Consider the following 15,478-nt stretch of genomic DNA (forward strand, 5'->3'; position numbering starts at 1 on the left):
ATGCAAACACACAAAACAACTGCAAAACAAAAAGGCTTGCTGCTCATTTAAAGTCCAAAAACACTTTATTAAGAACGTCAATACACTAATTTCCAACATTCACTTTTCTTTTTTTCCTTCTTTTTACAGAATTATTTTCAGATATAAACATATTTTTTTAGTTCAACTATAATACAGTCAGTGGGAGTAAAAACGAACCGGGTTGCTGCACAACAGCGAAGGAGCTCCCACCCAATGTTTTTTTGAAACAGTTGTTCCTGGTGTGTTAACTTCAACTTGGTCTATGAGGTCCTTAAATAGAAAGAGCTTTGATCGTCTCTGTAACATACTGGATCCATGTGGTGCTGCGCTGCCAGAGTATTGTCTAATGTTTAGTCCCGTCCTTGGCGGCGTATAGTGCTCGTAACGTCTGTGCCACTTTGTTAGTCAGCTTTTGTCCGCTTGTTAAGGAGATTTTCTTATAAATAATGTCCGCCTCCTTAATATTGTCCAACCAAGGCACCTTTTTGCGACCGTCCCGTTTCTTGGCCACAACCCAGGGCCCTGAGTAAGTGCCGGACATCCAGTGTACGCTGTAGCCGCTTTTGGTCTTCTGCACCACCCTGGCGATCTGCGGCCTGTCTTTGTATTTGGGACAGCAGATGGCCACCACGTCCGTGACGTCCACGCTCTCGTTCATGTGGCCGTAGTCCTCTGCAGAGTCGTCGCCTCGCCGTGACTTCTGCTGTGGGTAAAAAGAAGCAGTCAAGACCCTGTTTGGCTTTTTGTAGACAATAAAGGGATTTGATAAAAGATCTAAGATGTTTCCTTACCGCCGGGGGATCTTCATCCTCGCTCTCCTCATCCTCGGACTCGATCTGCGCCCTGTGATTGTTGTGGTTGTGGTTTCGGTATTTGGGGCCCTGGAGCAACGAGGTGATTGCTTTGTTTCTGGCGTTGGCGCTGGCCTCGCCCTCCTCTTCATCTTCCTCGCGGTCCAGGTGGTCCATCAGCACTTTGAACTATGACGAAAATAAAAGGTCATAACTAACCCCTGAAATGATCTCCAAAACGTTGATTTAATGACTCGGTTGAACCGAAAGGAGATAATGAGTTCTCGGAAACAGAATTCTTACGTGTAAGTACTGTTTGACGATGGACTTCCTGGTCTCGTAGCTGATGTCAGAGCTGGATAGACCGACCTTCAGAAATTCCAGAGTCTGGCGAGGATTGAAGTGCACCTTGGATTTCCTGTTCACCGTCTTGTCGTACACCTTGGCCGATTCCGTTGGTGAGTATTTCTGGATTTTGCTGTGAGATAAAAGCAAAATGTTTTTCGAACTGGAGTACTGACACTCAAAAGACTTTCCATCTATATATAAATATATTGATTTAAATCAAACCATTCAAGCAAGACTACCACATAAGGTTTCGTGGAATATTCCAGTGCTGGCTTACCTGTCTGAGAAGCCGTATAAATTCTTGAGGTGTTGTTTGAGCATGAGCAGCAGTAGGATTCCCTGCGAAGCCAGGGAAAAGTCCAACAGAGGCTTCTGGTCCTCGGGTAGGCGGGCCATCACCACATCCTCGTCATCCATGTCGGAGTCAGATTGCGTGTGGAGCTTTTCCGCCTCCTCCTCACTGCTGCTGCTGCTGCTGCTACTACTGCTGCTGCTGCTACTGGATTGGCTGCTGCTCTCCTCGCTGTCGTCAGAGCTGTCTCGCATCTTCCGAGGCTTGGCCTTCTTCTCCTTCTTCTTTTTTTTCTTCTTTATTTTCTTCGGCCTTGGAATTGGTCCTTTTCTTAAAGACTAAGAATAAATTGAATAATCAGAATTGTTTTTTTTTAATTACGTCTAGACAAAATTGATACTGCACATGGAGCTGGGCAAACTCTTCTCACCTCTTGAAAAGACTGCAGCAGGTTGCTGCCAGAAACTGACAGAGTGATGTCCACGTGGTGCATGATGAAAAGAGGCTCTTCCTGCGTCTGGTATGGGAAGCAGGCCAAGTTGTCCGCCACGAATAGCAGCAAGTTCACTTCGGCTCTCTGAAGAAGGCAAAGATTCAGCCATTGATCAATAACCCGACTAGCATTCCGGTGACTATATTCGACTTACGGAGCTGTCGTCAAACATGTTGAGCAGAGAGATGAGGAAGGCTCGCCGATGTTGGCGGTTCCCCCGGACCAAAGTGTACAGATGAGCGCAGAGGGCCGCGTCGGTGTCCTGGTGACGGAAGCCTCGGATGATCGCTTCTTTGGATCCGGCGATGGCCCGCTGGATCTGGTAGGACAACTTCAGCCCTGCTACGGCTTTCATCTGGTCAGTTCATAAAACAGCAGACCGCGTGTGTGGAGTTCACATGCTCGATTATGTTTGAACAACGGTCTTTGTGAGCACACTTACATGAATAAAGCCTGAATACTTCTTGTCGATATCCACCAGTTGTTGATCAGACTTGTTCTTCATGGTTGGCTCCGGATCAGTTCCCATGGCAATTAAGTAGGGAACGCACTTAAAAGAAAAAAAATTGTTGTTGTTATAAAGAATTTTTTTTTCTTTTTTTAAGACTAGGGATTTTTTTATTTTATTTAATGTTTTGAACCATATAGAAAATTGTTAATAGGCAGGATTTTCTGCCAATAGAAGCGGGTTATGTTTTGAAAAGAAAAAAAAAAAAAAGTAGTACCTGCACAGGGTGGATGAGGCCCTGACTGAGCGTCAACGTGATAACGCTGAGAGCAAAGTGGCGGACTGTGGACTGCCCGTGCAGGAAGGAGTCCAACACTTGCTTCAGGTAGATCTGAATGATGGAGCTGCTCATGCCCGACGAGATATCGCCCATCTCTTTCAGATCTTCCTGTTTGGCCTTCTCCTTCCCTGAGTCAGCAAAAAACAAACACATGATAAGGCGATGGAACGAAGAGCGAGAACGCGCGAAGGATCGAGCCTTGAACTCACAGTCACGGTCGGCTTCCAGCATTCTCGAGTCCTCCTCCTGTAGATATGTCTGCATGTTTTTAAGCACCTGGACCTTCAAACTGACCAGACTGTGCTCGTCGGACAGAATGTTGTTGTAGAGAATCTTCACGTCCTGCGCGAACATTAGCTCCGGGTGCATGATGAACTGGAAGCCTTCAAGTGATAGAAATCATGTAAATGCTGAGGGAAAACAAATAGAAGATGTGCTGACATACCTAAACCGATCAAGGCCTTGACTTGGACCACCTCATCTTTGTGCGAGGTAAAATACAAAAGAACTTCCAAGACTTTGTCCTTAATGAGGAGCTAGAACACAAACAGTTGGGAAAGTTAATGATCAGTATTAAATAATCAGCGTGGCGAATCCTACCTTATTGGCACCCTTGAACTCCTCTTGGTCAAAATCAAAGTGTCGACACAAAGCACCGACCGTGAATAGCGAGCGGAGCAGTGTGGGCTTGTTCGTCACCAAGGTGGGACTGTCGGGATCCTCCTGGTGCTGGGTCTTGAGTTTGGCCAAGGCGCCTAGAATTCGGGGAAGGAAAAAGCTGATTTGTATTTTTTTCCAACGGCAAGGCATGAGTTTCAAACGGAAGCGTCCCATCAAGGATGAAGGAGCGTGGTGGCCAAAGTAAAGGGAAAATTGACTTACCGTAGAAACGATTGAAACAAGCCCAAACAAACTTGTAGTTGTGTGTGACCTTGTTTACCACGGCACCGAGACAGCTTACGGAGTGCTGCACGACCTGAGAAGCAGAGCACACGATTGACATCACCACCAGCTTCGCGCGCACCGCCAATGTCGCAAAATGAAACAGACCATCATTCCGTATTTGATAATCAACTTCATGAGGTCCTCTTCGATGGTAGTGAGGAAATTCTCGCTGGGATTGTCCATCAGAGGCACGACCAGCTCCAGGATCTTGGCCACGTTGCAAATCAACATCAAGTCGTTCTGATTCTGCAACAGGATGGAGGCAGTTTGTTATTGTCGCCAGTAGAGGGCGCTGTGGTACAAGAAATCAGCAGTTGCTCCTTACGTTGCCTTTAGTGTTCAGGTGGGGCTGCATGGTCATGGCGTGTTTGACCATCAGCTGTGGTCGGATCTTGCTGAATAAGTACAGCGTGGTGACGCACGCCACCAGGCGACCCGAGTTGACGCCTTTGTCCTCACACTCTGAAACACACACATTATGAAATTGCTTGATGACTCCCATTTATTTTTAAAGCACAAAAACAAATCCATTTCTCTATTCACCTGCAATGGACTCTTCATATTTCACTAAGTGCTCCACCAGATTGTCCACTAGTTGACTGCAGGCCTTCTTAGCTGGTTTGTAAGAAGCGGCTTCTTCTGATTTAAGGAGCTGGGGGGAAAAAAATGGCGGAAGACATACAATTTAGCATAAATCACTGGTATGTATGATCAGATCAAATACAAAAGCTTACATTCTGGAGAAGCTGCTCGAACCAATCGTAGCCGGTATCTTTACACGCGAGCACCTGCGGTGAAAGAGGAAATACAAGATCACACATTTGAATCAAACTAAAATTCTGCACGTAAAACACCTACGCACCACGTCGGTGATGTTCAGGATTTTTCTGATCATGGCGTCTTTGTCATGACTTGGTGTTGGCGTGAACCAGATTTTCTGGAAGGTCTCATTCACCAGTTTCTGCAAGGATCAAATCATCTTATGTAAATAGAGGTAAATCAAATAAAGCTTCTGAGACTGTTTTGACTCAAACAAACCTTAATCCCCTCCTCGTCGTTGACCCTTCGGATCATCTTGACGCACATCTCGGTGATTTTGTGGAAATCCGGCAGCTCCAGACAAATATCCCTCAGGATCTTGATGACTCTTTTCCTCACGCTGATGCCCGTGTCCTATTGCGGACAAAATGTGAGAATAAAGGTGAAATTGTGAACATATCTTAAGTTAAATTATGCAGCACACGGGTGTCTAATTTAAGTTACCAAAATCCTCTCGATGAGCATGTCGTAGTATTGCTCGATGAGCTCGGGCCGACTGAGCACAAAGCGTCCGACGAGCTCCACGGCGGCCTCGCGCACGCTGGTGGAGTTGTCCATGAGGCGGCCGTGAACGCCACGCTGCATGTCGGACTGAAGGACACGAAAAGGGAGATTTGTCAGTTGTTGAGAAAGACCCTACGGCGGATTTAATAATACGCGAGCGTCTCACCCTTGCGAGAATGCTCGGGTCCACCGCCACAACCTCGGACAAACACTTCATGGCTTTTGTTCTGACTGCGATGGCGCTCTCACCGAGCACTCTCAGGATCTACAAGAAAGTAGCATCGCTTTTATCTTGACAGTTTCAATTTTAATTGATTGCACATCTCAAGAGATTAAACTTCAAACAGATACCATTTATTGTTAAAGTAACACTATGTTCAGAATGAATCTAGTTTACAATGCATGTCTCGTGAAGACTCAAAAAGGGGGCGGGGCTAGTGATGTGAGGCTACGTTTAAATATTGCTGCTATTTTTATACTACAACAGACATGACTACTTTACCTGTGATAAATAAATATCAGAACTCTGTGAGAACGGCCTCATAGAGGCGAGGTATTGGACAATCAAACAAGAGTCCCTGTAGTCAATTGCGTCCGAGCTGATCCTGAAATAGAAATGAGACGGTTTGATCAAGGTGACTGAACTCGAAAGTCTTTTTATTATTTTTACCTGGTGTGAGAGTTTCTGATAATCTTGCGCAAGAACTTTTTCCGCGATTCGGCCCGCTGCACAATCTCCTCGGCGGAGTCGACGTCGTTGACGGCAAATAAAGCTTTTGGGTCGTCGTCGTCGTCGTGCGACTTCATTGCCTTGTCCGCCTCGCTGGTGATGTCCCTGTACCACTGGGCGATGTAGAAATTCCTGGCAAACTGCGGGGAGGCGCAGTGCCAGCGGTGAGCGTCCGGTTTTACGAGCTGAGCGCCAACGATTAACGAGAGGAATTAAAACATGCTCACGACGAGAGCGGGATCGATTTCGCTGCTCTCCTCTATGTAGCACAACAGGGCCCTCTGGAGTTGATGCGTCTCGTCGTTCCCGGGAAACTGCAAAGATGATGATGAGAGACTGTTTACCAAAAAAGCGAATCAAAATTTCAAATGCTTACGATCAACATTTAAGATATATATTTTTTTTTTGTAGCCACAAATCTTCTACATTTATAATGTCTAATGTCATTTTTTTTAAATTCAATTTAACACAACTATAGAGCGACAGGACTTTTTTTTTTTTTTTTTAAAGTACCTCTTTAAGGATGCGGTCAATGGCCTTTTGGTCCATCTTGCTACTGACGGCATCTTTACGCAGGCGAGAAGCGACAGTGCCGAGATAATCCAGCGACGCCACCCGCAGCGCCATCTCTGTCTGCTTGTTACTAAACTGGTGCACCTGGAGGATGATAACACACACAAAAAAAATGAACATTAAAGGTTGTTTTCTCCAAAACGTGTGATTCAAATGTCATGGCTTACCAAGAGGCGACCCAGCAAACTGAGCAGCAGTTCGGCAGCGGGCCACTCGGGTTTGTTGACAGTGGACAGGAGGTCATGGACAAAGTTTTCGAAGAGAGGCCTGAAGTCGTCCTCGCCCTGCTTACTGCCACACCTGACACAACAGAGCAAAAACTCTTACCTCAGTACTCAACATCAAATTTACACTTGGATATAACATGGACTTACTTCTTGAGGAACACTGACAGGAAGTTCTGAGCGGTCCTCATGGCAGTCTCATAGGAATTTGTGATGAGGACGTCTTTGTCCACCTGCAAAAAGCAAACAGACGGTGAGTACGATTAGGAATATTTGGATTAAATGACAGATGCTTTGCGCTGCCCGCCTTCTTATTGTGTTCGTCGTCTCCGTCCTTTGAGGAAGGCAGCTGCACCACGCACTGGATGAGCTGAAGAACCAAGGCGGTGACCATCTGGATATGGTTGCTGCCTCCATCGCTGCTGTTTAATCTGTCAGAAGGAGTCGTTTAGAGGAGGGGCGCCCCATCACTCCAATCTCCTGTGGTTTACCTGAAGTTTCTCAAATTGCGTTTACTGGACGGCAGCCTGGCCATAGAGTTGAAGATCTCTTCAAGAATGAGCTGCCTGTGCTTTCTGTAGCGGGAGAACACCTGCAGAGGAGCAAAAAGGGGACATTCGATGCAAAATGACTTTGAAATGGCGACGATGAAAGGTCACACTCACCGCCGTCACCAAAGTGATGGCACACAACTGCAGCTCGCTGACGTTCTCCACGAAAAATGGCGTGATACCCAAGGTGGACACCTATGCGACAATGACCAGACTGACAATCGGACACTTTTTTGTCTTTTAAGAAAAACTAGCCCAGCTGAAGAGTCTCACCTGGAGAATGGTGTTGTCGGTCAGCAGCTGGATCTCCACCAGCTCCGAAAGGTTGCTGATGATGTCACACACTTTGCCGTAGAGCTGGAGCACTGTCTTTTGCTTATGGCTTGACCTTTTGATTTTCTTGCCTTTGGAATTATGCCCGCCACCTTGGGTGAGAAAGTACAAATCCATCATAAAGGACCTTTGTGAAAAGAGCCAAGGGGGTGATTGATGATTTGCTTACCTCCGTGGGGATCTAATCGGTAGGTGGGGTCGTACTGGGGGTACAAGGAGTTCTGCATGTGGTACTTGGTGTACTGCAACACCCGCTCGATGACGTCTTCGATGAAAACCACCTTGGGTACGCGCGGCGAGGTCATGATGTTGAGCGCCGTCAGGCAGGCGTCGGCCGACTTGGTCACCCGCTCCAAGATGAGGTCGCGCCACAGCCGCTCCTCATCCATGGAATCGTTACCCTTCCATACGACAAAAGTGAATTTGACCAAAACTGTGACCAAAAACTGCTTACTCATGAAATCAGCCTAATACTTACATGGTTCATCAACGTGGACAGTTTAACACTGTCCTGATGTTCTTCTCCAGGACGTTCATGAATTTCACCAATTTCTGAGACGAACACTGGTCGAGGAGAAGCAAATAGCAAATCACGTGTTGTTTTCTGACATTTCCAGGAAAAGAATGCACCTACCGTATAAAAGATGCCCATCTCTTTCATCTTGCTGAATCGCTGCATAACTCGCTCACTGGTGCGTTCCGGAGGAGCAACTCCTCTGGTATTTCAATCATCACCGTCGTCCCTGAGAAAGGCACGAAGATCGTAGCTTGAGGTGCCCAAATATTTGGTGTGGTTTCTCAATGGAGTGCCAGAGTTTTTGTGTTTTTTTGGTGTTCACTTTTTTATAGTCCAGGCTTGTTTACCTGCGCCAGTTAGGTCCACGTCTTCAAGACTCTCCCAGATGTTGTCCACGCTGGCGGCGAATCTCTTGAAATGGCGTGTCCATCAAATCTGCGGCATAAAGGTCAGACACTGCACTTGTGGGGGGTTGCGTAATACATTTTCATCAGGATGCACATTTATTTAGGAATGCTAAGGCCAACCGAAAAATGGATCAGTAATAATAATAATAGCAGTCTAAAAATGAAAATAGAAAAATGTAAAAAAAAAAAAATGTACTAACCTCAGGTCGCATCTTTCGTACGCCTTTCTCTCTTTATGTTTTTCTTCATTTTCTGGCCACTGAACAAAAAAAGAACACAGTGAGCAGTAAAAAAAATGAACACACCACAACAGACATTTTGAGTGACTCACCGTCGCTCGAATTCGGCGGTGCCCCACCGTCGCTTCCCCTGAGCTCCAGTCCGTTGCCGGCTGGCGACCTTTTTTGGACTCGCGCTTCCACGACTTGTTCTGATCTTTCCTTCGCTTTTTTTCATCACTAAACCCAGCAAAGACAATCGTGTTCTATACAACAATAATCATTTTCCTCCACTGACTGACCTTAAGTAGTAGGGTTAAAATTTCCAGCTTTCCATTCATTTCCAGTGAAACGCACCTCAAAGGTAAGCAGAGCTGCAATGGGTTTTTGGTGGATTACCTTCATCCTCCGAGTTGTCGTTGTCATCTTCGCTTGCTTCCTTCCTATCATCGGAGCGTTCGGTATACTTTGGGGATTTACTAATCATACTGTGCCGCCGCTTGACATCTGTAAGACAAAAAAAAAAAAAAGCGCACATACTGTAGCCAAGCCCGCAAACGGTAGATCGTTCCGTGCTGTCCTCCAAAACCAGTTCCTGGCATCGTTACCTTTCGATTTGTGACTAGAGACAAATTCCACAACTTGTCCTGTTCCTTGAGTTCCTTCTGATGCGTTGTATCTCATCAACATTCACCTTTTCACTTTCACAACGGGTTTCGGGCCTTTGCTGAGGTTTTCGACCAGCGACTTCCTCTCCAGCACAACGCGAGGTTCTTTCCAACATCGAGCAAGTGCGCCCGAGACGGCGGGACACTTCTCCCGGTGTCCCGCTTCACTTTGGGTCTCACAAAGTTCTTGACGCTCCCGATTGCCCCCAGCAAGTAGGAAGGGAATTCAAATTCGCGGGTTTTTTTCACCAGGGAGGGTTTCTTTACTTCATTTCATCGCCCGCCTTTCCTCTCTTTTTTATTTTGCGGGATCAAAAAATTGGATGTGTCTGTCCTTTCACGAGCGCTAAGGTCACTGAGGGGTCTGCTGGCCATCTTGCCTGATTTTGTGCTCCTTGTCCTGTTTGGCCGTCCCATCCGGAGACTGTTCCCGTTTGTTGCTGTTACTCATCGACGCTTTGTGTTTCCTGGCCTTGTCCTCCCTGACTCTTTCTTTACCTTCTCCCGTCACTCTTTTCTCCCTATTTCGCTCCTTCTCCAGAGTTTTGTCCTTCTCCTTTAGTTGGTCTTTCTCCCTATCCAGTTCTTTATTTCGCTCTTTCTCCTTGAATCGCTCTTTCTCCTGTTTGAATCGATCCCTCTCCTTATCTTGCTCCTTCTCCCTGGATCGATTTTTCTCCTTATCCGCCTCCTTATTTCGCTCCTTCTCCTTTAAGCGATCTTTCTGCCTATCTTGATCCTTATCTCGCTCTTTCTCCTTTAATCGAGTTTCATCCCTGTCTAGCTGCTTGTCCAGCTCTTTCTCCTTGGATCGAACTTTCTCCCTGATTCTGTCCTTTTCCTTTGCGCGATCTTTACCTTGATCCTTCTCCCTGCCTCGATCTTTTTCACAATCTCTCACTCTGTCAACGTCTCTCTCCTTCTCCCGGTCTCGGACTCTTTCCCCATCCACCTCCTTCTCTTTATCCCTATTCCTGTCTGTATCCTTTTGTCGAATTTTGACTTTATCTCTTATCTTATTCCTGTCTATCTCTTTTTCTTTCCCCACATCCGGCGGGTCTTGGTCCCTCTCTTTTTCCCGACTCCAAACTTTTTCCGTGTCGTGATCTTTCGTCCTCTTCTTCTCCCTACCTTTGTCTTCGTTATAACAATCGGCGTTCCGTTCTGCTTTGCTGGAGGTTTTCAGGGAGTCGGGTTGACAGTGACCGTTGTCGTTCTTTTCCTCCCTGTGCCGAGACTCCGGGTCTCGATTCGGCTTCGGCCTCGGCGAGTCTCCGCGCCATCCGTCGGCTCTGTGTTTGGATTCCCGCAGGCTTTCCTTCTTCTCCTTCAGACGGATATCCGGGTCAGACTTTGCGGAGTCATCGACGTGCTGTTTGCTAACAGTCAGTTGGCAGGTATTATCTTTCTCCGCTTCCGTCTCGGAATCAGAACCCAGGACCTGCTTGGCCTCGAGCACCACGATGGGCTGCCGTAATCCTCGGCCGGCCTGCTGCAGATCAATGCTGACCATCAGAGCGGGACGACCGGAACCGTTGCTGGCCGCGTTCTTCTTCTTGGGTGTTGTCGGGTTGCCGCCTTGTACAGCGAAACCGTCAGTCAGGTCCACTCCCGGTTCCTGAGGGTATGAGTCTTGCTTTCGTTTTTTCAGCGGTTTGTCTGCAAAATGACAACATGAACATGAAACGAAGACATAGGATGCAATTCTAAGGTTGCCCATCGGTTAAAAATGACGTCATATAAGCGTCAATGGCAGTGAAGTAAAATATTCGGATACCTTTATTCCTGGACCTCTTTGGACCATCGCTCTCTCTCGCTGCCAGATTCGCGCTCGGATCCTCTCGATCTCCGCCAAAGCCTCAATGTCGGCCTCGGCGTCATCCACAGCACCACCGCTGAGACGGCGGTGGTGGTCTCGTTTGGTTGAACGGAACCTGTTGACAGTTTGGTGACTCCTCCGCGGCAAATTTGCATGGCGATCCTGGGTTAGAGTTCAGGATGGGTGTTTTTACTGTTCGTCAGGCACGCTTGCGGCGCCGCGTCCTTCCTGGAGAAGACACTTCGTACTGTTCTTTGTGTGCGTTCTTCACTCTGGACAGCTTAAACTTCAGCCTGGCAGAGTCTTTCACGGGGTGCTCACTATGTCATACAAGGCATTTTTCTCCAGGTGCTCATCGGCCGCCTTGCTCCTTTGCTTCTGCTTCTTTTTTCGCTCCGTGGAGGAGAGCAGCATGTTGGGAGCCATGCTGGGGGGGACGTCGGAGGGAGGCGACTGCATAATGAGCAGAGATCTGGACCCTATTGATACACAAGGAAATAATGGAGAGGTGGAAATGCTGGAAAAATATGCCTTGTGATTGGATTGACTTCATTTATTTGTCCAATTGAATGACAGTTAAATATATTACATTGTTACTTAAAAAATGATTCATTTCATTTAGAATTAAGACACATAATAACTATAATAATCATGTATTTATTGGGAGGTCAAGCAGTGTGTTGCGATGTGCAAAGGTTTCACTGTCTTTGTCTACTTTGATGGTTTTCTAGGGCAACGGACATTTAGAGTGTGTTCGTCTCATCCGGGGAACCACAGATTGCGTGACTTGACTGGAAAACAAGGCGGCCATCATGGAGTGCTCATTTTCCTGTCAAAATCCAAAAACGGTTAGTTTTTTTTTTGTGTTGCAGCATTAATGTCAATAAAAGAGGCCTGAAAGTTATACTATTTAATTCTTGTAACTACAAGAAACTTCAATAATAATAAAAAAAGAATACACAATTTTAGTCTCAAACTTTGATTCCGGTAACCTCGTAGAGTAATTTCTTTCAGCTGGCCTTTATACTCTCTCATTAATTAATTGTTCTCCCCATTTTTCTATACCTCATTCCCAAGTCTGTGCGCAATGTTGACATAGTCGTCATCCGAGCCTGCTTTGGCATGATGATTGGATGTGTTGCTCGATAGCTGTCCTGACACCTTGTGGTGAAGATTCCTAAGATTACCGCCAACTGAAACATAAAGTAAGTTTTAATGATTGCTAGTTAGTGATTGAGCCATTGTGTCGATTTTTTTGGAGGATGTGGGGGGGCACCTTGTTGCGTCTGCTGGTGTTGCGAGTAACTGGGAGGACTGTATTGCATGTAATCAGCAGGACTTTGAGGAGTGTAGGGACTGGGGATGGGGCTGTTTGAATGCTGCTGCTGTGATATGAACCGGGCTCCGGACCCGGACTGTGGCGAGCTGAAGCATCTGTAAAATCAAATAACGCCATTTTAGTTCAAAAGAAAAGAGATGTATATTGTGGCATATCCGCTTCTTACCCAGACGTTCTCTGAGTGACCGGGGACTGCTGATAATTTGGTGCTGGACTCCTGTGCACCTGGTTTGGAGAAATCTTATACTGTTGTACTGCTGGTTGCTGGATTACACCTGAGAGAAATAGAGGGAGGGGGTTAGCGACAAAAAATAAATCGTGTTCGATTTATCTAAGATGTCTTTGGCTGTCGACTGCATGGTCATACTTTTGTCCCGGAATATTTTGGGGTTTCTGGACAGCAGAGCTTGTAGGAGCACAGGCATGTCACCCTCGGGCTCATCGTTCCCCAAGTTGTCCTTCAGCTCTCTGTAAAGTACACAAAAAGGAAGAGGACAATCACAAAATGCAGACGGCTGACCACAGGCAATGGTCGACAATTGTGATTTCTGATCAGGGAACAGATTTGGACCCACCACCCGCATGGTCATCCCCTCCACAACCCAGTAATACCAGATACTCACATGTGTTCCGTGGACACCTGGTTGAGGCCGTGCGCCAGCTGAGTTACCAGGTTGTCGTCGCGGCACACCAACAGGCTGTTGACCTCTTCGGAGATTCGTCCATTGTAGAGCAGACTCTTGGCAGTGGTGGCAGGGAGAGGTGAGGGTAGTGGAAGTTGGTTCAACACTATGGAGGTGAGGGAAGGGGGGGCGGGGGGTGAGACGACAAACCAAAATAATTGATGAAGAAAAACACCAAAGATGCTCATTAAATGCCACTTTGGAAAGAGACAGAAGCGGACTTACGGTCCGTGAGGCTTGCAATTCCGGCGAGAGTAGTGATGGGAACATGAGGCATATCACCATTCATACTGAAGATAAGGTCAAAATGCTGCTCGATATCACCAAGGGGCTTCCCGTTCCTCACATCTCCAAAATGCTAGGGTGGAAAAAAGAGCATTGATATTTTTGAGGATTTTTAAGAAGGCGACAACCAATCATAAATGTAGAATTATGGACTGGTGGTACATATATATTCTATATTGAAACGTGGGCTGATAAAAGACAAGTGTACATAGTGACTTCAGAAACACCCCGTGTTATTAGAGTGTAATAATAATGATTATTACTAGTTTGTGTTATTTCTACGTGTAACAGTGTGTGGAGGCCTTCCAAGCTAGCCTGCTTGGTAACTTGGATATCTGGCCCAGAAGGTGCTGCTATCATAAGCGTTTTCATCCTTCTGTATGCTCCATTGGGTAGCCTTCCACAAAATATAAACTTAGAGGAACCTGGTAGCGCGTATAATACGGTAATAAGCGAAAAGTGAAGGATTTTGCCTCAGTGTCTCGAGTTAGCTTAGCATGTCCGTGCTAACAACAAAACAAGAAAGGATGGCCAATCCACCAAACCATGTCTCAATTCCTGTCTTTTGTTACGCCGTCACACTGAGGCTTTTTCCGGGGGACGCTCCGAGCACATATTGGCGACAGTATCTCACCTTAACGCCGCTTGACAGTGCGTAACGAGTTGTTTATTGTGACTTAAATGTCGTAGTGGACGTATAATATAAGCGGTGCCCGAAAAAGTAAGTCGGTTAGCCGACTAGCAACATCCTGGAGCTGTAGCTTGGCTAGCTGGCTAGGTCTAGCCCGTAAGTTGCACCCCCCCCCTCCCCCCCGGCACCGGATCGGAACCAGCTAGCCGCTTTAGCCCTGCAATTCTCGGCCAGGCTCGGGTGGGTGTCTCGGGGTTTTCACCTCGCTTGCTCGGCAGTGGCCTTTCAACGTCGCATCTCCACCTCCCTCACAAAACCTGGCGTCTCTCGCCAGAGGAGGAAGCGTAACCCCGACCCGACCACTAGGGAGGAAACGTTGAAGGGGGTACAAAAGCACAAAATCACCGTCCGGGAGCTTCTCCCGTCTAGCTGTGTCGGAGAGCGACCGTCCAAAGGGCCGCCTGGTGTACACGATGAGGCGGCCTCCACGGGGTGGCGATGGAGCCCTTGTATGTGAAAAGATTTAAATCCGCTCCTATTTATCTCGGGATGTGATGAGAAAGAAGTGGCTCCGTTGGAGGAGGAGGAGGTGGTAGTGGTGGTGGTGGTGGCGGCGGCGGAGGGGGAGGAGCAGCAGCAGTCGGATGGCAGCTGGAGAGAGGAGACTCTAGCTCCCTCTCCGTCCCGCCGTCCGAACAGTTCCTCCGGGACCGGGAGGGGTGGTGGATCAGGGGGACGCGGGGACCACGGAAACCCCCACTCTCATCCACCACCGCCGCCGCTTGGAGACACATCAGGGACGACAGCCTGACAGAAAGACAGGCAATGCGGATTAAGACTGACAGGAAAACACACCAATAACGAAATTCTGCAAATAAATCAAGCTCATTAAAAACAGAAACTTTGTTTTCCCCCAACAAAAGCAGTCGACTAACAAGCAGGGGATTGGGAAAAGACTTCCAAAAATAAAATGGGATTTTCATAAATAACTGGTGATTCAACCGTGAAATGAATTGGAACAAGGAAGGGATTACTTTTTTCTAATAGTTTATATTTAATGCACGAATGAACTGTGAAATTATTGGAAGCAATGGTGGAAGGCGAGTTACGGTTCTAAACATTTGTGTATTCAATGCATATAGATCAGAACAAAGAGCAGAATTCAGTGAAAACAAGATGCTTCAAAGAGAGCAAACATTAGGAACAGGAGCTAAAATGCATCACGTTTAAATGCGTCCACGATTAAGTGTGATTTTGAGACGCACAGTTTCAATTTAATATGGTAAAATTGTGTAGAGATGTATCATACACATAATATTTCTGTAAAGTAGATTATTACGTGTCAATCTATTTCTGTATTCATCCACCTTTCACAATTGAATAAGAAACTAAAGGAACGAGGATGTTTTTTTTTATTTCCCATGACCGTCGACATTTATCATGTCATTCATATATTACTATCATCGCACATGTTTTCCCTTTAGTTGCCACACGACGGG

At 46.7% G+C, this 15,478-nt stretch overlaps 1 protein-coding gene and 1 pseudogene across 1 annotated transcript; both read right to left on the reverse strand.

The window, feature by feature from the left end:
• Positions 1 to 46: 46 nt before the first annotated feature.
• On the reverse strand, positions 47 to 9,577 carry LOC119130917 (nipped-B-like protein B). The gene is given in 40 exon segments (XM_037264879.1): positions 47 to 724; positions 813 to 1,001; positions 1,116 to 1,290; positions 1,438 to 1,790; positions 1,883 to 2,029; positions 2,100 to 2,300; positions 2,388 to 2,495; positions 2,671 to 2,861; positions 2,943 to 3,116; positions 3,179 to 3,269; positions 3,334 to 3,488; positions 3,616 to 3,709; positions 3,784 to 3,924; positions 4,004 to 4,140; positions 4,222 to 4,330; positions 4,413 to 4,466; positions 4,541 to 4,639; positions 4,717 to 4,851; positions 4,942 to 5,088; positions 5,168 to 5,266; positions 5,504 to 5,606; positions 5,672 to 5,871; positions 5,959 to 6,045; positions 6,245 to 6,388; positions 6,472 to 6,604; positions 6,679 to 6,761; positions 6,836 to 6,959; positions 7,020 to 7,120; positions 7,194 to 7,274; positions 7,353 to 7,504; positions 7,582 to 7,813; positions 7,891 to 7,928; positions 7,931 to 7,976; positions 8,047 to 8,078; positions 8,081 to 8,154; positions 8,275 to 8,364; positions 8,536 to 8,595; positions 8,668 to 8,794; positions 8,954 to 9,061; positions 9,163 to 9,577. Coding segments are annotated over 35 exon segments (4,779 nt in total). The 5' UTR covers positions 8,145 to 8,154; positions 8,275 to 8,364; positions 8,536 to 8,595; positions 8,668 to 8,794; positions 8,954 to 9,061; positions 9,163 to 9,577; the 3' UTR covers positions 47 to 364.
• On the reverse strand, positions 9,575 to 14,686 carry LOC119131667 (annotated as a pseudogene).
• Positions 14,687 to 15,478: the final 792 nt, after the last annotated feature.

The sequence above is a fragment of the Syngnathus acus genome, chromosome 12, assembly GCF_901709675.1.
Source record: "Syngnathus acus chromosome 12, fSynAcu1.2, whole genome shotgun sequence".
In the NCBI taxonomy this organism is placed as follows: domain Eukaryota; kingdom Metazoa; phylum Chordata; class Actinopteri; order Syngnathiformes; family Syngnathidae; genus Syngnathus; species Syngnathus acus.